The sequence below is a fragment of the Pseudonaja textilis genome, chromosome 5, assembly GCF_049901715.1.
Source record: "Pseudonaja textilis isolate UNSWEBS1 chromosome 5, rPseTex1.2, whole genome shotgun sequence".
Lineage (NCBI taxonomy): Eukaryota > Metazoa > Chordata > Lepidosauria > Squamata > Elapidae > Pseudonaja > Pseudonaja textilis.
This window is the reverse complement of record NC_141994.1, coordinates 49,419,653-49,446,288: the sequence shown is the minus strand read 5'-3', so window position 1 is coordinate 49,446,288 and position 26,636 is coordinate 49,419,653. Positions and strand designations below refer to the sequence as shown.

General features: G+C 40.7%; 1 protein-coding gene across 1 annotated transcript in view; it reads left to right on the top strand.

Annotated features, from left to right (window-relative positions):
• Positions 1-15,270: 15,270 nt before the first annotated feature.
• CYTH4 (cytohesin 4) overlaps positions 15,271-26,636 on the top strand; it is a 33,309-nt gene continuing 21,943 nt past the window's right edge. The window contains exons 1-3 of the mRNA XM_026700556.2: positions 15,271-15,406; positions 25,387-25,469; positions 26,121-26,185. Coding sequence (XP_026556341.1) covers positions 15,388-15,406; positions 25,387-25,469; positions 26,121-26,185 — 167 coding nt within the window. The 5' untranslated portion in view covers positions 15,271-15,387. The remainder of the gene's footprint in view (positions 15,407-25,386; positions 25,470-26,120; positions 26,186-26,636) is intronic.

Genomic DNA, 26,636 nt, shown 5'->3' with positions numbered 1-26,636 from the left:
GTGGGTTAGGGAGGAAGCGGAAGGGAGAATATTTCTCAGCCCGCCTACTAGTCTCTTCCTTTACCAGGCAGCTTTAAGTGTTTGCTGGGGAAGGGCAAGCTTGCTATTTGAAAGCAGAACTCTTTTTGCAGATCGCAGATGGTTCAGCATTTCCTCTTATCTGTGACGCTACACTTTGGATAGCAGGGAAAAGGGTTGCTTTGAATTCTGTCCCTAACATAGATTGCCCAGAGCAGCAGATGGAGAAGGTGAAGTAGAGAGATGTTTAGAGAAGGAAGGCCTTTTTCTCTTTCCAAGAGAAGATCTGAGGAATTGTTTGGCTTGGTCTCATTGCAAAGAGAGGGAGAGAGAACAAGTCAGATTGGTCTAGTGCAAAACAAAGTGTGTATTTTGTAAACAGGGGACCTTGTTGTTTTCTTTTTAGGAGTAATGTTTAAGAAGATTTTGTTTGCTTTTCGACAAACTTGAATATTCACGGAAAAATGTGAAATGTTTTGCATGTTTTTGCACATTTGAACCAATCTCATACATGCAGAATTCTTGGTTCCCTACCTCCCAACATATAAAGCAAAGTGAATACATTATAATGATATGCATGCTGAACAGCTCCACAAGTCATCATAATATTCATGTCTATAATATTTGCCAGTAGAATTTATTTAACCATTTAACTCTTGACAAGCCACTTTTATGATTGAAGGCAGCAATAGAGTGCCTGTAGGAACAAACACATGAAGTCCTACATCACTGAAAGAAAAATATGCAATCCAATTTATCAAATTATAGATGAAGCAGGACAGATGGCCAGAAAAAAAACTATGAAATGGAGAGGTCCAAGATCTGAAGATACCAAATTAGAGCAAGGGCTGAGAATTGGAACCAAATGTATTTGATTGAAATATTTATGTTTATAGCAGAGATCTCCAAACTTGGCAACTTTAAGTCTTGTAGACTTCAGTTGGGAGTTGAACTCCACAAGTCTTAAAGTTGCCAAGTTTGGGGACCCCTGGTTTATAGCATGAGTTTATAGCATGAGTTTATAGCATGACCCCATGTCCCAAAGCTGCTAGTAAGCCTCAGCTATGTCTTTAGTTGTATAAACCCTTTGTTTCAAGCAGGCAGTCTGTCTGATGACCCATATTAACCTTTAGGCTCTAATAAATTGATCTTTTGCTGTTGTCTTTCACAGCACCACTTGGTTCACTTACTGAAAGCTATGAGTCTTCCTGGGCTTGGATACTTAATTTCCTTCTTTTTTTTCAGGTGGGGGAATTCTTCAAGAGAGAATATGATAGTGCTATGACATTTCATTCCAGTAAGAGAAGATCGGAGTCTTGTGATAAACAGGGTAACTTCTAAGCTATGGATATCCAAATTTCAGTCTGGGTTGGCTAGCATGTTAGTTGAGGAGGAATGGTACAACCGATGAAATAAAGTAAACGGTTACATAAAACATACAGTGACTACTTGAAGCAGAATAGGTCACAGCAGTGGGGTGCCAGGGAGAGTGGTATGTGGCAGGCAGGTGCAGGTAATAAGGGGGATGCTTCTGAAGACAATAAGGAAGCAGGTGCAACATTGGGTGGCTGCTGCCAGCATGTTGATAGCCTTATCAAAGGTGAGTAGCATGGCAGCAACAGAGGAAAGTAAATTGCAGCCTCAAGTCAGTTTTGAGTCATGGTGACCACCTCCTATAGTATTCTTGGCAGCATTTTTCAGAAATGGCTTGCCAGGTCCTTCTTCCTAGGGCTGAAAGAGAATGACCGGTCACCCAGCTGGCTTTGTACCTAATGCCAAACTAGGAGACACTTTTAGACTTAGGATAACTTGTCACTTTGAATGTACAAGAATTGGAATACATTAAAATGAAATTTCATTGGATACAGCTCTCTTAACCAATATACACTACATAAACATGACAAAATAAATAAAATAAATACAAAATTATGCATATACCCACATATATTATATGACACAGAGAAATAACATAGTCTAGTTTGGATGTATACATGTAAATGGGGAGAAAAACAAATCCTGCGAGTTTACCAGATGGATGGCATAGGGAACAAAGCTGTTATAAAATCTGGTGGTCCTGCTAGAAATACTTGGAAACTTCCTCCCAAACCTCCTCCCTTTACGGTCTGTCCCAGAAACAGACCGTAAAGTGGGTGTGTAGGGTCTCTAACAATGCTTTGAGCTCTAAGCACATAGTGCTTGTAAGCAGTATTTTGAATAACAGGAAGTGAGCTTCCTATAATCTTCTCAACTGTCCTTACCATTCCCTATATGGACTTTCTATCTGAGGCACTTCTGTCACCAAACCAAACAATGATGTAGTTTGTTAAAACACTTTCAATTGTGCCTCTGTAAAAAGTGGCCAGGACAAAAAGGAGAAAGATGTGCCCTCCTCATCCAACACAGGAAATGCAGGTGCTGGTTTGCACGCTTCACTAAGGATGATGTGTGAAGAGACCAGTTCAGATTGTTAGTTATCTGCACCCCCAGATACTGTTGATCACCTCTAGCTGCATCCTTGATACTGAGTGGAGTATGGCTATGCCGTCTCTTTCTAAAATCTATAGTACAATGATCTCCTTTGTTTTAGCAACATTTAGAACCAGGTTACTTTTATTGCATCAGTCCACCAGAACCTTCACGACTTCCCTATAAGCCTCTTCATTGTTGTCCTGGATAAGATCCACCGCTGCCGTGTCATCTGCATACTTCACAATATGATTTGTAGCAGATTTGGCACAGCAGTCATGGGTCATCAAGGTGAACAGTAGTGGACTCAAGACACAGCCCTGTGGGGAACCTGCATTCAAGGAGATAGTGAATTGGAAACTTCTTTCAACTCACACAGTTTCACAGTCTCCTGGTTTCTAACTTGGAGCCTTATCCATTATACCAAACTGGTTCTCGGTGATGGAGGAGGTCGATCTAAAAATGGTCTCAGATGTGTTGAGTATACTACTGAATCATAGATTCAGAATAAGAGCAGATGATGATATTTGTGGATGCTTACTTAGTTGCTGTTACAAAATTATAGAGAGCTGGGCTATTTAAATCAGACCTATTTAAGAGCCAGTTAAGTTCTTCTCCTAAATTTCCTATGTAATATTTCACCGAATATTGTTCTTCCAACTGAACTATGATACTCATGCCCTGAATAGTTCAATGCGGCTGATATGATGTCTGAGATAGCCACTTCCCGGGCAATTAAGCCAACTTTTTGTATTAGTCAACTTCATTGCCACAAGATGTAGTGTTGGCTAAAGGCTTCATAGAAAGAGTTGGCTTCATAGAGAGTTGAACCAATCCATGGCAGTAATGGGGATCAATCACCCTGGTGACATTATGACTGCCTTAGAAAAGCTACCTTCTGGGAGGCTAGTGGGCTTCTTTTGGTCACTGTGTGAACAGACTGCTGGATTAAATGGGCCAAACATTTCAGTTTACATTTTTATAGGACACCCTCTGGTATTTGGGTAGAATGGAAAAATGAATTCTCTGTGCCCACTGTCTGCAAATCACACATGAATTTATCAACTTCAATCATATCCTGTCTAAGTTGTTTTTTTCTTAGCTAACATGTCTCAGACTTACTAGCCTTTTCTTGGAAGTATACAATAAGTTGGATTTAGAATAACATTCACAACCTTTCCATTTTTTATACACATACTTTTTATTAAAAAATTTAAACAAGATAAAAGCTAATGCAAGCTAATATAAAGAAAGCAAAAGAAAAAATGAATTAAAAGTGGAAAAGAAAGTTTAAAAAAGTGGCTTTCAATATTCTTCACAGCGGTTATAATGTTATGCAGTTATCATGCAAATATATTTTGAACTCTCTAAAGTTACATCATATGATTCTTCTTTCTACAATCTGTCTATTAATCAAAACCATGTCACAAGTTCCTTTTATTCTTTTTATGCAAAATGTCCATAAGAGGCTGAATAATATCCACAACTTTTTCCTATAGCATGGTATCTTTCCAATTATTGTCAATTAACCAATCATCATAATATATCTGTCCACAGAAGCTGCTTCTGATAAAATTTCTGATAAAATCTATCTATCTATCTATCTATCTATCTATCTATCTATCTATCTATCTATCTATCTATCTATCTATCTATCTATCTATCTAGAAGGCAATGGCAAACACTTCCAAACACTGCAGGAATTTGTCCAAGTAGTTACCAGAAATCAACAGTATTTTGAAAGCATCCCCATCCACTGTGAAAATTTCAAAAATTTACAGTACTAAGTTATCAACTGAGTTGTCAGGACTATCCTTTGCCTTTTCTCTGTCTTAGAGATGTGATTGTGAGTGAAGACTTATACCAAGGAAAGCCACTGAATTGCTGCACTTTTACCAAGCTTCTTCCTCTTTGTATTATCTTCCCACCCATTCCCCAGAGAGAATTTGATAGTTCCTCTCTCTTGAGTAACTATATATGACCTTGTTTGCAGGACTAGAACACCCAATAAAAGATTATATACCTCTGCTTGAACTATATTCCATCAAAGGCAAATGGGTATATTAACTAGGGGAATGAATTATTAATATGATAATTGAAGCTATATCATCTGATCATTTAAATAACTGCTTTCATTAGCCATGAATCTGCCTGGCTAACATCAAATTATCACATGATTAATTACTGCAGTTTCCTTTTATCATATCAAGGAATTATGAAAGAAAACTGCTGGTTATCATTTGATCATGTGTTGACTACAGAATTACATAGAGGTAATTTTGCCACTGCAGAGGGACAAGGGAGTTGCATCCTCAGATAGTCTGAGAATGACATTGTTTTTTGTGATATTCTTCACCTTTCAGAAGAGAATATTGTAACAACAAAGCCATTATTATACAGCACAAGAGGAAATTGCTCAATTACCCTCAATCTGTCTTCCTGTTCCAGTGACTTATGCTTCAGTCTTCAGTTCTCTTCCCCTCTAAAGATTTCTGTCTTGCAATCTTTCTTTCCATCTACCCTCAGCAGAAAACACATTTTAGCTATTATTTAGCTCTTTTATCATACAGACACCACTTCAGCCCTTTTTCTGGCTAACTGACTGCCATGGACCAAGGCTGAAACCAAATGTTATTGCCAGGAAAAAGGCAACAAAAAAAAGTTTTTCCTTTCATAGTCTACAGGAGATAGTGGTAAATTAAATATTTTGCTGTTTCTGTGCTCAGTGTATAAATTCTTGGCAAACCCCAAGCTCTGAAAAGGGAAGCTTGCTCCATCTAGACTCCAATCTCCTAGGACAGAAAATTCAAATTGCTAAAAGCAGTTGTGGGGGGCATTGGATTTGTGAAATAATCTTCTACATTCTTGAACATTTTAAATGATTAGAATTGATTTGCTTAAAATACAATGGAAATGCACTATCAACACAATGGCACACTTTTCCTTAAGATGAGTCATGATATTATAATTTGGCGGATCACCAGTAGAATTCTTGAGCACTCTGTGCTTTGTCAAAAGAAGAGGGGCTAATAAGGCTTTCATGTTTCATCTTAGTTTGTCATATTACCATTAAAATAATCAGTGAACGAAGAAAATACTAAACGTCTACTTTTTTCTCAGTTCTCTTCATTCCTCAGTTCAGAATATCAGGGGTGAGCTTCAAAAATTTCAGGAACTTGTTCTCTGCCCAGTTGCTGGGTGGGCATGGCCATTGTGGGTGTGGCCTAGTCAGCCTACTGCGCCATGGCTAGGGGGTGTTTTTGCCCTCCCTGGGCTCTGGAGGCTTTCCTTGAGCCTCTGGGAGAGCAAAAACAGCCACCCCCGGGCTCTGGGGGCTCTCTGGAGGCTGGTAAATTCCCTGAGGCCTGTTTTTCACCATCCCCAAGCCTCTGTGTGGGCTTACCTCACATCCAAAATGGGCTCTGTGGAGACTCCTGGAAGGAGTGCGACAGGGCAGGGTCGGCGGGCCAGCCAGGGGTAAGATTTGCCAGTTCAACGAACCAGCAATAACATTAGCTATGGGTTTGCCCAAACCCAGGCGAACCCTTAGTAGCCCACCCCGGTTCAAATTCATAGACATCATATATTCCCCTCTCCCATGCCACACACTTTTATCTCTCTGTGCTTCTATATTCAGCATTTTTTTAAAAATTTTTTAAAACATTTTATTAAACAAAACAATTAAAAACATTGAACATGGTAAAGTCGGTTTGATGTGATTTTGGGTCAATATCGCATATATATACATTTTCCTATAAACAATTATTCAACTATATACATATATACATTTGTTCTTTCATATAATACATTTCTAACATCATTCATCTTTTTTTCATCTCATCCAATCATCTACCCTTTCAACAATTCTTTTCACAACTTAAGACCTTCTTCTCTGCTCCCACCAATGATAGAATTTATCCCAAATTGCATAGTATGCCGATTCATCTTTGTTTTTCATTTCTAGAGTTAACTTGTCCATTTCAGTGCATAATAAGATTTTGTTTATTACTTCTTCTTCACTTGGTATAACTGTCTCTTTCCAGTTCTGGGCAATGTTATCCTTGCTGCAGTAATAATGTGTATAATCAAATAAAGCTCATATTTTTAATATTTTTTTACATAATTCCTAATAGAAAGCATATCTACTTTAAAACCAACATTTCCTCCAGCCACTTCCCTGTCCTAAGCCAATACTCCTGCACTTTTTTGCAGCACCACCACGCATGTAATACATTCCCCATTCAATTGAACATTTCCAACAATTTGGGGACTGTTTTTTAAACATCTTGGCCAGTCTGGCTGGTGGAAGGTGCCATCAATAGAACATTTTGAGCAGATTTTCTTTATATGCAGTGACCATGGTGATCTTTTTACTTCTGTCCCATATTGTTTTCCATTGATCTAAATTAATACTGTATCCAAAGTCTTTGACCCATACCACCATAGTCTCCTTTACTTGTTCTTCCTTTAATTTATAGGTTAATAAAAATTTGTAGAGTTTCCCTATCAATTTATCCTCTGCTCCTAAGATAATTTTATCTAAGACTGTTTCTTGCATGTTAATTCAGTTGAACCCATAGCAGCCCATCCCTGATTCATAGACATCACATATTCCCCTCCTCCATGCCACACACTTTTATCTCTCTGTGCCTCTATATGCAGCAATTTGCATGAGAGTGACAAAGTGTTGGCTTAATAAAGTCATTTTTTCCTCCATCAACATAAGTGTTCTTGCTATATCTATAAGAGTTATTTAAAAGATTGCTTGCATTTTTTAAATTAAAAGCTAAGTGGCAAATATTGGCTTAATAAAGGTATTGTCATTTTTTTTCCGTCCATCAAAGTAATGGATTTTGCTTTACTTATAAGAGTTTGCTTGCATTTTTAATTAAAAGCTAAAGGTTGCATTTTAGCTTCCAAAAGATCTTTTGTTAAAACTCACTATGTTTTACAAATTAAACATTTCTGTAGTCAAATGTAAGCCCAAGAGGGTTAAATGCTGCTTATTTCCAGGTATCTCTGTGCAGAATTGTTGTCATGCTCCATAAATTTAATGGTGCTATTTTATTAGTAGTTTGCTTGTTCAATTTGTCTGAATGCTTTTGTTTTTTAACCATTCAGGAAATTGTAAGAGAGCTGTTGTTAGTCTATAGTAGCCAAAAATCAGAAGCTTTCACATAGCTAATGACAACTTATGCCTTTTAATAAGATTTTTAGGGTCTGGAAAGTGCCTACAGATTCCTGGTTTTCTTTTATTCTTCTTTGCATATAAACAACAGGAATTAAAAATAAATATGTTCATGAATCTTGATTATAGTATCTTCTTGGTGACAGGAACATTATTTTCAAAATTTTACCACTACACTTCTGATTTAAAGGTGAAAGGTGAAATGCAATGTTAAACATAAAATGCAAAAAGAAGTTATGCATCAAAAAGTTCCCTATTTTCTTTCCATCTACTTTATGCTATATAATTCCTTCCTTCCTTCCTTCCTTCCTTCCTTCCTTCCTTCCTTCCTTCCTTCCTTCCTTCCTTCCTTCCTTCCTTCCTTCCTTCCTTCCTTCCTTCCTTCCTTCCTTCCTTCCCAAGATGAAAGTCAAAAAAACCCTAGATAGCATTGAAAGCCTGATGAAATATAACTATTTTTGAAAATCTCCTGAAAACTGTCAATTCTTTTTATTATTTTATAATATAAAATACAAAAATACAAAGCAAATAATAGGAAAAATAGGGGAAGGAAAAGGAAAAAAAAGGTATAGAGAAGAATGGAAAAAGAAAGAAAAGGCACTGACTTCCAACTCTCTTTGGTGCAGTAGAATAAGATAGTAACATGGAACCTCAATTTTTTACTTTTATATAATAGCAATAGCCCTTAGCCTTATATATCACTTTACAGTGCTTCTTAGTCCTCTCTAAGTGGTTTAAGAGTTAGCATATTGTCACCAACAATCTGGGTCCTCATTTTACCCACCTCAGAAGGATGGAAGGCTGAGTCAACCTTGAACCTGGTGAGATTTCAACTGCCAAATTGCAGGCAGGCAGCCAGCAGGCAGCAGAAATAGTCTGCAGTACTTCACTCTAACCACTGCACCACTGAGGCTCAATCATAATAGCACAAACTAGCCATTTCTATAACAACAGATCTGTTGTAGAGCGATGGTAAGGATGAGGCATAAGACCAGAGCGTGCAAGTAACAGGCTTTATTGCAATGAATAAAGGGTTGTCGCATCTGCTAGCTAACTCGCAGACCAGCGGGCGACAACGGGCTGGCTCTGCTTGACAGCCGGCTTATATAGCCGGCTGTCAAACGGAGCCAACCAATGGGAGCTGCTGGTGCTCCCGCTCAAGCAGCGGACCTGGTTGGGAACTCCAACCAGTTCCACAGACATAACACCCCTTTCCCCCCAGCTGCGAACATGCATAGTCTTGTAGGTACGTGGGCTGTCTTCGCTGGTGCCCGGAGCGTCGCAGTTCGGGTGAACTGCCAGTCTGAGTCAAGTCCTGCCTCTCGGAGCGCCTCTCAGCGGTTGTTGGTGCTGGGGCTTGTCCCGGTGTGGAGTCTGACGGTGCTGGTGAAACCCCCTGCTCAGGTTGGCCCGATCGAGTCTCGAGGTCCGGCCGGCCGGTTGGGTCGTTTGGCGGCTGGATCGGTGACTCTGGTTGGAGACTCGGGTTCTCCATCCAGTCCTCTCGCTCGTCTGGGAAAACCTGGTTCCGCAGGGGATCTCCGTCAGGCGCGGGTGTGGCGTTGTTGGAGCTGGCTGGTTGGCACAGGTTGGTATCTGTCGCGCCCATCCGTCACCTTCTGAGTTGGTCCACGTGTCTCCGCCACAGACGTCCATCCTCAAGAAGGACCCGATAGGATCTGGGGCCAGTAACCGATATGATCTGTCCTGGCACCCACAACGGTTCCCCAGCGTAGTTCCTGGCATATACCAGGTCTTGTGGGGCGAAGTCTCTGACCAGGCTATCGGACCCTAAAGGGGTGTCTGGGCAATAATGGGGGTGTAGCCGGTCTAGCGTGGTTCTAAGGCGTCTCCCCATTAAAAGTTCAGCCGGAGACTTGTTGGTGGTGGTGCAGGGGGTTGTGTGCTGGCTGAGTAGGAAGCGAGACAATTTAGAGTGCCAGTCCTCCTGACCAAACCTGGCAAGTGCTTCTTTGGCTGATCTAACTGCTCTCTCTGCCATCCCATTGCTAGCGGGATGGAATGGTGCTGTAAGGACGTGCCTGATGCCCAAGTTGGCAGTATACATGCTGAACTCACATGATGTGAACTGTGGGCCATTGTCTGAAACCAGGGTGTCCGGGAGCCCGTGGGTGACAAACAGTCGGGTTAGGGCTTTCACTATTGACTGGGTGGTGGTCGTGGGAAGTAAGGCTACATCAATCCACTTGGAGTATGAATCCACGACCACCAAGAAAGTCTTGCCATGCACAGGCCCCCCTAGGTCAATGTGCAGGCGGGACCAGGGAGCGTTTGCGCTCTCCCATCTGGTGGGCGTAGCAGATGGAGGGGCGGCCCGGGTTTGTTGGCAAGGTTGGCAAGAGCTTACCCAGTTGGCGATTTGAGCGTCCATACCGGGCCACCAGACGTAGCTGCGGGCCAGGGCCTTCATTCTTACGATGCCCAGATGTCCCTCATGAAGCACCTTCAGGATGGGCTCTCGCAGTGATGTAGGGATGACCACTCTTGTTCCCCACAGAAGACAACCTTGTAATTTTGACAGTTCCTGCTGGCGGGTTTTAAAGGGGACATAATCAGTTGTGCATTGAGTTTCCGGCCACCCCCTCCCCACCCAGTCCAGAACCTGGGCGATGATTTTGTCCTTTTTCGAGTGCGCCGCGATGTCTTCGGCTGTCACTGGAAGTTTGAGTTCGTTGACCTCGAAAATGGCATGGATAGGTGCTGGGTCTTCGACTGGGACTGGCAGGGGGCAGCGGCTAAGGGCATCGGCGTGGCTCAGGGTCTTGCCAGGATGATGCACTAACTTAAATGAGTAAGCAGCCAGAAACAAAGTCCATCTGGTCATTCTGGGCGAAAGTACCTGCGGAGTTTGCTTGTCTCCAGACAGAAGTCCCAAAAGGGGTTTGTGATCAGTCACTAACTCAAAGTGGTGGCCAAACACAAATTCGTGGAACTTCTTAACTGCAGCCACTGCGGCCAGGGCCTCTTTATCGATCTGGCTGTAGTTTCTCTCGGTAGGGGAAAGAGTCCTAGAAAAGAAAGCAATTGGTGCCTCGGACCCGTTGGGGAGCCTGTGGCTCAGGACAGCCCCAATGCCAAAAGGGGATGCGTCAGCAGCCAGGACTAGGGGGAGGCGTTGATCGAACTGAACCAGGACCGCTTCTGAAGTGAGCAAGGCTTTTACTGATTTGAATGCATGGGCCTCCTTGGGTCCCCAGTGCCAGGGTGAGTCTTTATCTAGTAGCCTGTGTAATGGCTCAACGACAGATGCCTTGTGTGGGAGGAATGAGGCGTAGAAATTCAAAAGTCCCAGGAAGGCTTGTAGTTCAGTCTTGTTGGTGGGTGTGGGTGCCTCATGGATGGCCTTCACCTTGGATTCAATGGGATGGATGCCCGAGGCGTCAATCCTATAACCCAGAAAGTCCACCTGCCTACTGGCGATGGCACACTTCTCCCTTTTGAGTTTGAGGCCATGCTGCCTGAACCTCTCTAGCACTGTCCTGACTCTCTGAATGAGCTGGGGCTGGTTCGTGGCTGAAACTAAAATGTCATCGAAGAAGGGGACCACTCCTGGGAGACCCTGGAGAATCCTCTCCATGAGTGACTGAAAAATGCCTGGGGCTACGCTGACCCCGAATTGGAGGCGCTTACATTTGAACGCTCCCCTGTGTGTGACTACAGTTTGTAACTCCGCTGTCTGTTCATCTACAGGGAACTGCTGGTATGCCTGGGACATATCTAACTTAGCGAAAATGGTGCCGGGTTCGAAAGTATGTAAAAGATGCTGGATAACGGGCACGGGGTAGGCGCTGACCTGCAGATAGCGGTTGAGCGTGGTTTTGTAATCTGCACAAATTCTCAAACTGCCATCTTTTTTGAGTGGGGTGACTATGGGGGTCTCCCATTTCGCAAAATCAGTGGGTTCTAGCACCCCTTGTTTCAGTAGTTTGTCTAGTTCTGCGTCCAATTTTACTGAAAATGATATGGGGGTGCCCGAGTAGCAACCCAGCTCATTGCTGAATACATCGGAAAATTCTGAAAATAGGGTATCTACATCAGAAGTTGAGACAGCATGGATCCCGGTTACACTAAGGCCGAGAGAAGGAAACCAATCAAGTCCCAATAGACTAGGGAGGGTACCGTTAACTACCACTAGGGGCAGGTGGCCCTTAAAGGTTTGGAATTGCACAAGGAACTTGCCTTTCCCGAGGACAGGAATGTTCTTTCCCTGGTAGTCTCGTAGCGTCAGGTGGCATCTTTGTAGCTGTTTCCTTGACAGCCTGGGCTGGAGTCTCTTCAGGGTATCCCAGGAGATAATTGAGAGCGCGGATCCCGTGTCCACCTCCATCCTGCAGGGCTTACCTTCTAGGAAGACAGAAATTTTAATTTTATCAGGGGTTAGGGAAGTATGGTTAGCGTGGTAGCAGGTATAGCAGTCCACCACTTGCCTTTGGGAGTTAGAAGGTGGTAGTGGTCTTTGAGGTAAGGATCGCCCTGCTTGGCAGACTCTAGCGATGTGACCCTTCTTTTGGCAGTTCAGGCAGATGGCGTTTCTGAACCTGCAGGATGCCCTAGGGTGGGAGCCTCCACAGGTTAGGCACATGGGAGGTTGCTTGGGGGTGAAGTTGGTTCTCTGCCCCACTCCTACCTGTGAAGGCTTCTGGTGAATTAGGCGGTTAACGTCAGACACATCTGTGGGGTCATCTTCGCTGATTACCTCTTCAGAATGGACAGTTTGCATGCTGGGTTTGGATTGATTTCCCTGAATTTCGGCTGCTGACTGAGCCGAGAGCTCAGCAGCCAGGGCTTCCTCCATGGCTATGGCTAGAGTCAGATCTTTCTTCGCCAGTAAACGCCTTTGTAGTTTCAGATCTCTTACCCCACAGACGATCTGATCCAACAGCATGTCTTCCAAATATTCTTTGAATCCGCAATGCAATGCGGCTGTTCTCAGGGCGGCCATGTATTCGTTGATCGACTCCCCCTCTGTTTGCTTCCTGACCCTGAAGGCATACCTTCTGGCTATTTGAGACGGTTTGGGCGAATAGTGATTTGAAAGTATTTCCTGTAGCTCGTCCCATGGGACGCTTCTGATGGCGCGGGGCACGACTAATGCTGTGGCTGTGTCGAAAACGGTGGCTCCGCAGTAACTCAGGAAATAGGACTTCTTCCTATGCTCCGCAGCGTCGGCTAGACCGATGGCGTCAAGAAAATGGCTGAATCGTTTCTGTAGGAGTCCCATGTCTCCTAGTTTGGTTTAAATGGAGGGAATGCTTGATTCGCGCTCATCATGGAAAAGGAACAGGTTTGTCTGTTTTAGATTGTTATTTGAAATGGCGCTCTTAAAAGAACGCGCTGCGGTTTGTCTCTCTGGGCTGCTCAGCTCTTTTGAAAAATGCGCTCTTGGCGAGTGTGGGCAGCCTCGGCTGCTGTGCCTGTGGCTCGTTTCAACGAATCGGCTCTCACGGTATCCGTTTGAATTTCGCGCTCTTTGCGAGCGTGGGGCGGCTGCGGTTACAGCGCCCTTGCTTCTCTCTCTGTGACTACAGCTCTTTGTAAAAACGCGTCTGGCTAGCCTTCGACCATCCCATCCTCGTCGCCAGTGTTGTAGAGCGATGGTAAGGACGAGGCATAAGACCAGAGCGTGCAAGTAACAGGCTTTATTGCAATGAATAAAGAGTTGTCGCATCTGCTAGCTAACTCGCAGACCAGCGGGCGACAACAGGCTGGCTCTGCTCGACAGCCGGCTTATATAGCCGGCTGTCAAACGGAGCCAACCAATGGGAGCTGCTGGTGCTCCCGCTCAAACAGCGGACCTGGTTGGGAACTCCAACCAGTTCCACAGACATAACAAGATCTATCTAATCAGCAAAACCCCAAATTAAAGTTTCATTTTTTTTCCACCTCAAGAAAATCTGAAAACCGAGGTGGAAGGAAACTTATGGATCTCTGGAATTTGAGGGTTTAAGAATGTGGTAGTGGCCATATCCTTATCAATTCAGACAGATGCCAGACACTTAACATGTCTTCTTGAGATGGACTCATTATATGATTAGATTCTAAATAATGACATGTTATTTTTAATACATCCAATATATGTTATTACATATTGTCATAACCACTGCCATCAGATCCTAAGATGGAAACTTTAGGAACTTGGTTTCTTCGAATTGTAATTGTTGCATTACTCTTTTCTTTCCAGCTGGTGGTGCAGCTTCTCTGGATTGTCCTGAAGAAATGAAATAAAGAATGGTGCTGCCTTTTGAGCATTTCCTTTTTTCACCCTTACTGATTGAGGAAAATGTGAAAGAGAAGCAGAAGTATTCTTGATCTGCTGGCTCCATTTAATTGCCTTTTAAACAACACTATTGCAAAATGGGATGAAAAGATGGAATGAAAAGTTGTGGGAAGGGGTGCATTGAATCACCCAGAGAGAAAGCTAGGGAGATGGATGCAAAATAGGACCTTTTGTCCCCTTCACAGTTGTGGAGAGAAGAGGAAATGTCAGATACATAGGTAATTAAAGGTGCAGTGTGGTTTTCTGGTTCATTTGGTCTGTTAAGGAAGCCAGATGTAGCATACAATGTCATACACATGGTTATATTTGTCAACAAATCAGAACTGCCTGGGGCTCCTTGCTTATGGATTTGTGGAGCTAAATTTCTTTTCAATGGATAGGTGTACAAACTGTGCAAGTGTAGAATATGTTTGACTTGCATTGAATGAGGAATAAAGAGATTACAAAACAACAGCAAGAGATGGGAGCTCAGTACAATTTTATCACAACTGAATTTTAATGAGCTACATGGGATTTAAAGAAAGCATGCTCATACTGAAGAAATAAAAATAAGTTATACAAGTAAGGCCAGATTCTTTTTAACTGGCAAAAAGAACCAACAGACAGAAATGCATTATTTTATTTCTAGTTCTGGCTTTCTGGAAGGAACCCAACACCTAAAACAGATAGTGTTTAGTCTAATTAGCAACATAAAAAAGGCTCACACCACTTGAGGTTTTTCATACTTTTGCTACCATTTTGTCCTGAACATGATTCCTGAGCAAAACAACCATTTTAAACTCAATGTAAATCATTCTAAACTTGACTGTTAAAAAAATGATTTCTGTAATAGAGCTGTCAAGGTCTGGAATGTCCTACCTGATTCGTATAAATTTTCACAGTTTCAGTCACAAATTGACTTCTGTGGACCTTACTTCATACTTAAGTGGTTAGTACAGGGGGTGTACATAACTGCACTAATGTGCCTATCGTTCCTGTCATTGTATTTTAATTCTTTTATTCTTGTTCTCATTTTTGTTTGACAAATTCCAATAAATAAATAAATTAATAAATGAATGATAGTTTTAACTAAAGAATGGTTTACACTTACAAATGAGCACATTGAACTCAGTGGGAATCACTTCTAAGAGAGGAATATATTTCTGTGATTCAAGATTCCTCTTAACAAAGACATTCATTGCAGTGCAGCAGTGCTGTGGGTTTGCATTTTTTTTCCAGGAAATAACCAAACTACTTGTGCACAGTTCTGAATTGTGGGTAAATGGCTTCCTCTGTCTATCTGAATCGTCACAGAGGAACCAGAAACAAAGGGTGGAGTCACTTGGTTTAGTTATTATTATGTTCAAGTCACCTTAAGTTTGAAGAAAGGGAAGAGAAATCGGAGGAGCTGCTGCCTTGCCCTTGGAACATCTTCAGGATGGATGCTTGTCTCATCGGTAAGTCTTCTCTTAAAAGAAATAGAGAACTTTGGGGTTGGCTTTCCATGTATATAGGATTCCTAAGAGATCTGTCTCATAGGAATTTCATCAGCTTTAAGTACCAAGAAGAAATGAGACAACTGGGTAGAATATAAGCTTGTCCAACTTGCTTGGTGGGTGTTCGTTGTTCTTTTGTTTCCTTAATTCCAGTCAAGGATATGTTAAAGGGAAAGAATTCCAGCTGCTATATCATTTTGTTATTTTGTGTGTGTTCTCATGGATATTTGTATCACTTTATAACACATGAACACTATTTGAGCTTAATGATTGATGGAAAGATATATAAACATTTGCAAAAGTGGAAAAGAACTTTGTGAAAGGGCCAGGAAGACTTGTTTGATACAACTTTTTTAAAATGTCTTTTTCATTCATCTCCACTCGGGTGATATAAAAAGGAGGCTTTCAGCAGGTGTGGCAGGTAGTGCTAGGTAGATATAATATCTTCATATGAAGTTATAAAGAGGCAGGCCAAGGACTAAGGAAAATACTAACTATTGGAGAGGAAATAATTGGATAGTCCAAACTGTCAAGTCTTTTATTTCAAACACACTCTCATAAAGGTACTGTTCAGAGATGGGAGTTTTATGCCAATCATTCAGATCAGAAAATATGAAATAAGATCATCACTGTAACTTCTGAAGTATCTAAAATCTGACAGGGACACACACATCTTAGATATGTGCAGTTCCCAGTTACTAGATGTAATCAGTTGCATTTTATTTTCAATCCTTTCCTTCTTTCCAAGAGCTCTTGGCTGTGTACATAGTTTTCTTTTCAATGTTATCGTAGCAATATTAAATGACAGGCAACAATGGCTACAGCCCATTGTATCTGTAAGCTATGTCAAAACTGTAATCAGCTGTCTGAAATGGCTTATGTGATCCTTTTGGGGAAGTTTTTAAAACCAAACAAGTCTACGTGCAAAGACTAAAGCTAGTGCTCCCCACCCCAAATAAAAAAAATAGGGAAAGTGCTTGTGAAATGGATAGTCATTTGATTGCCAGGTCATCCATAATCCTGATTCTTCTCCAAAAGGCTCATTTTTTCTTTGGCTTTGGCATGCAGGGCAGCCACTCAGGAACAGGAGGAATGGAAGGTTAGTATCTCTTCTACGCTATAAAAGCTTTGTGTCTCCATCTGAGAAAGAATTTTTTTTAAAAAAAAACTGGCTATCCCTGTTATATCCAGTAATGCTGCTGAATATGAGTCTTGTTTTTCAAGGAGAGTATTACATTTCTTCCTGTTGAGGCAAGTAAGGAGAATCTATTGCTACAATGGATGACAAATAATCTAGAGGACTTTCACAGCCAGCTAGACCAAGGTCTCCAACCTTGGCAATTTTAAGACTTGTGGGCTTCAACTCCCAGAATTCCTCAGCCAGCTTTCCAGTTTCCTAACAGACTACCTACACCTCCTTTTCTCTTTTGTGTTTCATTACTCTTTGTGGTTGCCTATCACTGATAGTCTGAAAAGGCCCCAGAAAAATTCCTTCATATTGACTTCCATAGAATATAACTGAAGGGAAGGCAGGATAGCTTCAGCCCATCTCTCCAGATGGTCAAAAGAACTGAAGCTACTGCCTCCTAGTAATCCTATTATTCCAGTAAACACAATTATCCTGCACTCCAGCCATCAAGATTTTTCTGAAACTTTCTCCTCTTCTTATATTGAAAGTACTTTTCCCTCATCAGAATGAATTAGAATAAATCATTTTTTTAAAAAGGATAATTTTTCAGCAGAACACTAAATTCTAAGCATCATTGTTAACGCGGGAGTATTTTAATCTCACTGTTTTGTGATGATTTTTCATTAAAAAAAAGTTCCTAACAAAAGTTAGATCATTGACAGGCTGAAGGCTGACAGATTCCAACAAGGGTTCCACTGAATTAATAATAATGAAAATAAAATGCATTTCCCCTTCCTAAATTAGATTATTAAAACATAGAAAGCTTGAGGAAAAGAGGATTTATATGTAAAAATATTTATGTATGACCTGTGGTGCCAGTACTAAAAGCAACTTTATCAGCCGAAGACATGCTTGGAGGAATTTTGCCCCTTACAAAAGCAAATCCCAATGAAATACAGCTTTGTTTCAGCCGTGCTCTAAGTGAAGCACCTTTCCAAAGTGACTTGATGAACACCCCTGCTTTAAGCAAAGACAATGGAAGGCCTTATTTCCAAGATGTAGTTTCACATGATCTCAGATTTCAGATAAAAATAAGCTAGTCTCCAATATAGCTACTCCATATCCAGATGTTCCTAGCATTCCTAGCCAGCAACATTATCTGGACATTACAAAGCAAAATAGAAGAAATATAACATGCAGTAACTTACAGGATCACATTTTCTTTCTTGTAGGGATAGAAAATTAAACAGCTCAGATTTAGACATAAACTCCAATAAGAAGAGATTCAGAAAATTTCTGAAAGTATAAAACAGTCTATGCTTAGAAGCCACTTTCACCGGAAGAAAGCAGCAGATCAAGTGAGATTGGCCTTGGCTTGCTGCTTGGAGGAAGCAGAGTGTCTCACTTTTGTCATCACATCAAAGCAATGATGCATTTTGGTGAAGCAAAACAGAACATTAAGGTGGATTCACTGCGATCTCCACAGATTTCATCCTTAATTTCCTGCCTGCTCCCAAAGTCACTATCCTGTGTCTGGTTCCATTTCAGTGCCACATACAATGTGCTAGTTGGTGGAAACTTGGCCCATGCAATGCCCCATATATTCACATTTTTATTCTGACAACTTTCCCACTGAATTATTTGCAGCTGTTTTCATAGGGAAGTTGTCTGTTCTTTTTTCCCTTGTAGTTTAAAACTATTCCTGCGTGACCTATATGACTGCTCTGTTGTATACTTTTTCTAAGCAGCCAACTTTATACAGTATGTATTGAAACCTGGCATATATTTTAAACATAGCTTTCTAGAACATCTATTGATTTTCCGCACCATTTTGGAACATATTCCAGCTGTTGTAAACCCCTCTATCTGGAGGTGATAGAAAATTGCATTTATTACAGTCTTTTATGTCACAGTATGTAATGGTATATGAGAATGACCTTGAGAGACAAGAACTGCAGTCAGAACAGTCAGATAAAGGGAAGTTTGGTTGATAGCAGAAAAATGGCAAACATCTTGGAAGGGACCGTCCTTAATTTCTTGGGCTGCAAAGGTAACAGGAGAGAGATGTACTCTCAAACTTGCAAAATTCTGTTAACATAACCAGCTAATGTCACCTTAATAAAATAGAACTAGTTCTTCTGGATGTGCTTCTTGTCAGGACTGCCTCGCATGGCTGATACAATGATTTTCTATTAATGCATTCTGATATTTCTCTGGGAAAGAGAACTGCGGTTGTTATTTTTTTTAACCTCTTTCACTCTTTTGAGTTCTATTGGAAAAGAAGTTCCATCCATAGCATTTTTCCAGGGATCCTGTTTGTTCCAGGAAGAGTTTTGCCACATAAGACTGGAAACAGGGTATTTCTGCAGGTTTATATTTATATTGATCAGACAACTCGTGCTTTATCACAACCAAACCAGTTCAGCTATGCCCAGATTATTTATTTATTTGTAAAATTTATTAGCCGCCTGTCTTGCTACATGGTAATTTTTATCTCAGAGTTCAACTCAACCAGAACCAAGAATTTGAAATGTCCACTGGTAGCTCTCCAGGTTTTTAGCAAATATATTTCTTATCATCTATTATCTTATGCTTTTAAGTGAAAATGTTTCTGATTGAATTTACACATGGACCACCAGGAGGCAGGTATTATGTGATTGGTTTCACCAAACTATCCAATACAGCTAGCCAGATATTGTTTTGTGATGTTATATAACATCTGTATGGCTGTGTTCTGAAAACTCAAGGGAATAGCCTTTCATTTGCAAAATACCTGATCTGCTGTTGAGCTTTTCCTCCTGTTGAATATTGTGGTGTATGTGTGCTGGTCAGGAGGTCCTGGAGAAAACTTGTTCTGTTTGATGGGCAAAAGATGTAGAGTCAACTCATTCTGAAAGTAAATATTTTAAAGTGTGCTATAAATACATTACTCGTAAATACTTAGCCCAAAATATGCAGTGTGTGGCAAGTGGTTGCTTTTATATGATGTAAAGCTTCTGCCTTTTTAATTTGCGCATCTGGAATACATTGCTACCTTACTCATAGTGCTACCATATGAACTATGGTGACTGTAATTCAATGAGAAACATCTTTCTCTCTCTTTGCAACTATCATTAGTAACTCCCTGTCCCCAACCCGCAGTAACTGGTTCCACTGTTAAATTTCTCTTACTGTCACAAAGTAATTCCCCCCTCCCCAACACGCAGTTGCCTTCTTTTAAACTCAGTTCATAGAAATATGGTTCTGTTCATGCAATCTAAAATTCTATTTCTCTTCTTTGCAGCCACACCACAGTTCTTATTTATATTCAGTTTGCTATTAATGACTATTTCAAGATCTTTTTCACCAACACAATTACTAAGCCCAACTTGTGGGTTTATATTTCCTAAGTAAACAAATTTTTATTTCCTAAGTAAAGAACAAATCCATGTGCAACTTTCCCATTCTGGGAATTATTCCTCAATTTTCAAAAAGCTCTTTGAAATATTCCAATATTCACTGCATTTCTGGATGAAGACAGAAATGCTGATTTGATCTTCAGGGAAGGCAGGGGCCACCATCAACAAACACCATTCTGAGGCCATCCATGGCTTCACTTCATGTGAAGTCAAAACCCATAACATTTCCAGTCAAAACAAATGTAAGTTGGTTCTACACAGAGAAGGTAGTCTTGCTTGCATTTTAAGAACTAGACTCTTAAGTCTTTAGAGGTCAAAACCAAAACATTGATTTGCATTTGGAGGCTTAGTGGAAGCCAGTGGAGTGCCCACATTAATGGTCCTCTGTAATAAATTTCACTGATTGCTGCTTCCAATTAGTCATCAAAAGTAGATTCTTGTATAGCATATTGCAATATTTTATGTGGGTGGTAATCAGGGCATAAGGCTGAGTCAATCTCAAACCCCATCAGGATTGAACTCCTGGCTGTGGGCAGAATTAGCTTGCTATACTGCATTCTAAACAGTGCACCACCGTGGTTTTGGTATCTTTTAACTTGCTGTATCTTTTGTTGACTCCATTGCTCATCCCAGCTGTGGCTAAAACATTATATCTCTGCATTACCAGATGAGTAAACTACATATGGATGTATGTACTATCAGGAAGTGAATACTGTATGAATACTGTACTATCAGGAAGTGACATAGTAAGTTGAGGCAATCATTAGGCAATAAATTCTCTCTGAATGCCAGTGAAATATATGATAATGTGAACGTTTCCTTTTCTGGAACAGAGAGTATGCAATCTATGAGCGCATTTGGAACTTTTTTTTTTTTTGTTCAGAAATCATGCTGCTGAATTCAATGGAAAAACACAAACTTGGAAGTTTTTAAAAAAGATTTCATATATCAATAGCCTCTCCCAATGAAAAAAGTTCATTAAAAACAGTTCTTCTATGTTGATATCACCATTTTCGTCAGGCTTTACATTAGGGCTCTGAAAAATAATTACACATCAGCCTTCCTCTTTATTTTTTCTTTTAAAAATGTAGCCAAGAAAAAACAGGCATGTTGAATGGGATTCTTGTTTCTCTTCCTCCTTTTTCATATCCAAATTTCATCTTGGGTCTAGGTGGTGGCTTCCCTTTTTCTGACCATATTTAGCAATAATCTGCATGTGAAATACAAAGTAGAGAAAGAGTTTCCAGGACCAATGGATTATACTTCCTTTTTTTCTACCCTGACAGCAGAAAATAAGACAAAAATAAAATGATGTGCTACTTAATTACAGAGTGTGCTTGCAAAGAATATTTGTTCTAATGTAGCAGAAACCAATCAAATAAACCAATGTGGTGCAATTTAAAATATCCTAATAATTACAATAACCACGGTGTATTAAATTTGCAGAACTATTAGAAATGAACCATTTCATTTTCTCTAATGGAAGAACTAATCCTGACCCCTGCTAAACATTAATTTCCCCAAACTAACTAAGGTCCATTCTGAATATCAGTATGCTAAAGCAAAGCATAGCCTTCACAGAGAGATCTGACATTTACATTTGTGTGATAAGTTTCTGTGATACCTTTATTCTACATTAGAGTGAATGCCGCATAAATGGTACAATTTATAATCAAATAAATGCATTTATTTGCAGTTACAATAGCTGTTTCTCCTTAATAGATAAATATTTGCTAAGCATTCATGATTTAACTGTAGTATTATCCTCCACTGCCACCCTGTCGGCTTGCTACTTCTGCTTCTTTAGTAAACCATTTTGTGGCTTTTATCTCTGACATCAGCCACCCCATTTTGGAGAACTAAACAGAAACTCTGCACAGGCTAGAGTAAGATTTATGGACAGTTTCTGATAAGGCCTCCATTTCTTTCAAAATCTTCTACCATCTTAATCTCCCTTCAAATGGAGAGGAAGTTTTATGTAGATAAGGATATTATAACAGGTGTCCTGCTATAAATGTTAGGTTTTATGCTCACGTAATTGTATAGGTATACTCTCTCAACAAAATAGTTACCCAATTTGGATCCTTTTCAGGATATACATGGAAATGACTCTAATGAATTGCTCATTCAGTCCTCCATGTTGTGAGTTTTCTGGGACCCAAGCACTTTACACAGAGGATTTGTTTTCTTTGAAAGAAATTGTGAAATATTAAAGCCATTTACTGGAGCAAACAGTAGGGGCTACCAGCTCAAACTCACAGCAACTCATCCAAGCTTCACCTTTTTGCTGACTGTCTCCACTAAAGCTACAGCCTGCTTGCTTTTATGCAAATCTCTCCATAAGTACACCTGGCAGGAACAGAAATAGATCCCCATCCTCCAACTCTTCTTCTTCCACAGCTACAGGCTATTCTCATAACACAAAGGACTTGATCACTGACTAGATGTATTGCTGTAATTTCCATTTGGTTATCTATTTGTTCTCTTCCCTGGTTCCCCACACCCCCATTCAAAAAGGCTGTATTGAGTTAGAAGGGTCCATAAGATGATTATGCTCAACCTCTCATTTTGACTGATTCATTGACTGACTATGTGCCATCAAGTTTTTGACTCTTAGCAACCACATAGGTTTTCTCCATGACAATCTGCCCCAGTTAGGTCTTTGTTGTGGTTAGCTGGCAGCAGGTGCGGATGGTGGAGGAGAGCAAGGACTTGGAGGAGGGACTGGGACCATCAGGGAGTGGACTGCTGCCTTCAGAGATTGTGGGAGCTGGCAGCAGTGATGAGGAGATTCCCAAGGAGCCTGTGCCAAGTGTGCATGAGTGCAGGGTGATTCGTAGAAGACAACAGCTGGAGCTCCACAGGCAACTTGGGAGTAAGGATGCAGTGTAATGGCCCCTCCCTCCAGGGAATATAAGCCTGGTTTCAAAAGGTGTTTGCCTTTGCAAAAGGCATCGGTTTTATCTGAAGACTTCTGTCAAGGTTTTTCTAGTTGGACTAATTGGCTGCATGCCATCCGTTATCTACAAGGAAGTTTATTTGTAGATTAAAGCTGTGAAAGTTTGAGTTACTGAGCTTATCCGTGTTTGCTCTCTGGGAACCTGGCTGGGTCAGAACAATCTTTCAGACCTTCCAATGGTGCACCCATTGCCACTGTAACAAAGCCCACACATCATGCAGTTGATCATCCTCTTCTTCTCATTCCTTCCATCTTTACCAGCATTACAGACATCTTTAGGGAGCTAGATATTTGCATAATGAGTCCAAAGTAAGATAATTTCACCTCGATGCTACATGTCTTGAGTGAGAACACTAGATTGATTTGTTCAATGATCCATTTTTCTTATTGTCCATGATATTGTGATGGATTTTTTTCCCAACAGCAGAGTTCAAAAGCATCAGTATGCTTTGTATCCTGTTTCTCCAAAGTCCAGCTTTCACTTCCACAGAGTGTCACAGGGAATACTCTTGCTTGCACTATTCTGATTTTTAACCAGTGATGGTATTCGACCTGTTCTGCCCGGTTCTGGAGAGCCGGTAGTGGGCGATGAGCGGTGGAGACCAAACCGGTTCTCTTCGCTGCTCTGTGTTTGGCCCACCTGCCCGCCCGGGCTCCCATACTCACTTTTATGGCCAGAATTCAAAGTGCAGCTGCTTTGCTCAGTGCACAATAGTGCCACACAGCAGCTGCTGCCATGACTAACATCGTGCAGGCTTGCAGGAGACAAGTTAGAACGCCTCTGCGCCTGTGCAAAGTGCGTGTTTGGCGCACACATGCACACAAAGTGTGCATGTGCACAAAGCACGACCACCAAGCCATGCCCACCAAACTGGTGGCAACTTTATTTGAATACCCCACTGTTTTTAACCACTCACTTTATTAGGATTTGATGACAGCAATTCCCAAATTTAGTTTTTAATTAGCTTTGTGGAAACAGATCTGTTATTCCCACAATGCTAATTTTTAAAAATTAAGTGTATGGAGATAGAATTTAGTAGAATAATTCAAATGGCAGACTAGGACTTCAGAACCTTGGATTCAAATCCCTACTCAGTCATTGTTGTGGTTAGCCGGCAGCAAGTGCAGATGGCTGAGGAGATCAATGACTCTGATGAGGGGCCAGGACCATCAGGGAGTGGACTGCTGCCTTCAGAGATTGTGGGGGCTGGGGTGACAAGGAGGTTCCCAAGGAGCCTGTGCCAAGTGCACGTGCACAAAGGATTACTCAGTGGAAAGAACAATTACAGCAGCACAGGAGACTTGGGAGTAAGGCTGCAAGGTAATGGCCCCTCCCACAAGAAGACAACAGCCATGTTTGAAAAAGCGTTCTTTGCAGAAAGCAAGGAAGCTCTTAAACTCAACTGGTGGACATCTTAGTTCGTGTTTGGAGAATTTGGTAAATTAGTTCTTATCTCTGGGTTTGTGGTAGCCTTGACAAACAACTTGGCAAGGCTCTTTCTTGTCAGAGCTAGTTAGTGGAAAGCAGACTTCAGAACAGAATTTGTTATTAAACCTTAAAAGGTGGGGGCTGCTGCATTTGTCTGTGTTTGCTCTTTGGGAACCCAGTTGGGTCAGAACAGTCATGAACTTTACTCTCTAGAACAGGGATCCTCAAACTTGAATTGAATAGCTGGCTGGAGAATTCTGGAAGTTGAAGTCTTAAAGTTGCCAAGTTTGGAGACCTCTGCTCTAGAAGAAGATATCTATTCAGAGAAGATGGCTCAGCAGGCATCATGACATGATGACAATAGGAAAGAATAATCAGTTTAGCTTGCCTTGCATTTAAGCCAGAAAAGAAATCTGGAATTCCTTTTAAATTCTTAGGAATAGAAGCATCTGCATGAATTTGCATCACAGCTTCTGCTTTCAACAATGAAAAACACATAAACAGACTTTTCAATAACATCCATATGGTGTCATTTATCTGAGAAATAGCTGAAACAGAAGCATAACCAGAAAAACTCTCATGATAAAAGTTTCTAGTTAATGTAATTTCAGTTTGTGGGATCAACCTCATCAATCTACTTCAGGCCTTGTAATGTTACTCTTCTTTTTCAAACTTATCTTCTGACTGCCCACTTGAACTTCAACACTGCATTGTCATTTGCCCTGGTACCTGGACTTCTCATTCATTGACTCAGGGTTGTCTGGCAAATTTCTTGTCTTGTGAGCACTTTATGTTACTTGTTCTGTTAATGACAACTCATGGGTTTTGTTCTGGAGTAATCTAACAATTTTGCCTCCTGAAACTTTCATGACCATCTAGATCTGACTGTTTTCCACTGAAGATGAATGAAAGAATCTACATGTATGTGAGGTTTTTTTTTTTTTAACCATATATGTCTTTTGGGATGTTACTCTTATTACTGCAGTGAGTTTCATAGTGGGAATAAAAAATGTTTCTCTCTTTCAGATTCATCTGACTTGAATGACGCTGACGAGACTGAGCTAGAGATAATGGAGAAGCATCAGAAAGACTTTATGGACGATATTCAGGTAGGAATTGCTTTGGTTCACCAACTAGGTAGGGTAGACTACAATTGGCCAAATCCCACTCCATATGCCTACTGACTGTGGAGTGGAAATTGTAGGAGGTCTAGTCAAGAGCATTTGGACTACCCCAGGTTGGGGATGGCTGAGAGAAAGCAAAGGATTATCTGAATCAATGATGCCCCTAGGTAATTTTTGACCCTAGGGTCAAAGGGTTATAGATAGTAGAAAAAGTCTTATAAAGTCAAGTGTATTGCACTGAGTAAGCACTATTTTCCTGTGAGATGGAGCAATATATTTGGATAATGGCTATGCTTCTGGGAAAAGAGTCCTGGCATTATTACAAGAAGTTAGTTGCATGACTATCTCTACTTGGCCTGTGACTTATTGATCTAGAGAATCTCTACCTTTCTACAAATATTTTTTCATCTGTATCATGGACATAGTAACAATATATCTTAACAGATATTCTAAGGTTAGATAAATCTGTGTATTGCATCTAAGTGAAATGACTGAAAAAGGCAAATATCTGTTTGTTTGGCATGTAATTGTTTTTTTTTCCACTACCTAGTCTTCTGTACAGAATATTTGTAAAACATTCAGTATGGTCACTGTTTTTCTCCCTATGTTCATTCTCATAGTTTTTCTTGCTTCCAGAAAATAAATCAAGAGATTGCTGAAATATTTCTGGAGATTGATCATTTCCAGCAAGCACAATCATGGTAAGGTGCCATCCACATACATACATACAGTAAATATATTTAAAACAAAACTAGGAAATTCTGGATGTTCCACACAGAAGGTCTCTGTGGATATAAAAGGGGGAAAGTTTTTTTTTCAAGCTATACATTTCAGGGGTCTTGAGAACAATTTATACAAAAAGGATATTTCCTATTTCAGCTAACAGCCTTTACTATATTAGTTAAATTTGTGGAGAATTGAGTTGAACCATGATCAAGAATGCTGACTAGGGAATCTGGGAATTGAAGTCCATATATTTTAAAAGTTGCCAAAGTTTGAAAAAAACACTGAATTAGCCACTTTAAGCAACATACACTAAGGGAAAAACAGCAGCAGTGAGACTTAAGAGCACTCAGAGTTATACAGCTTGCTTTGCACCCTAACTTCTGTTTGATTAATCTGTTTGCCTGAAATGAGAACTGCCATTCTGTC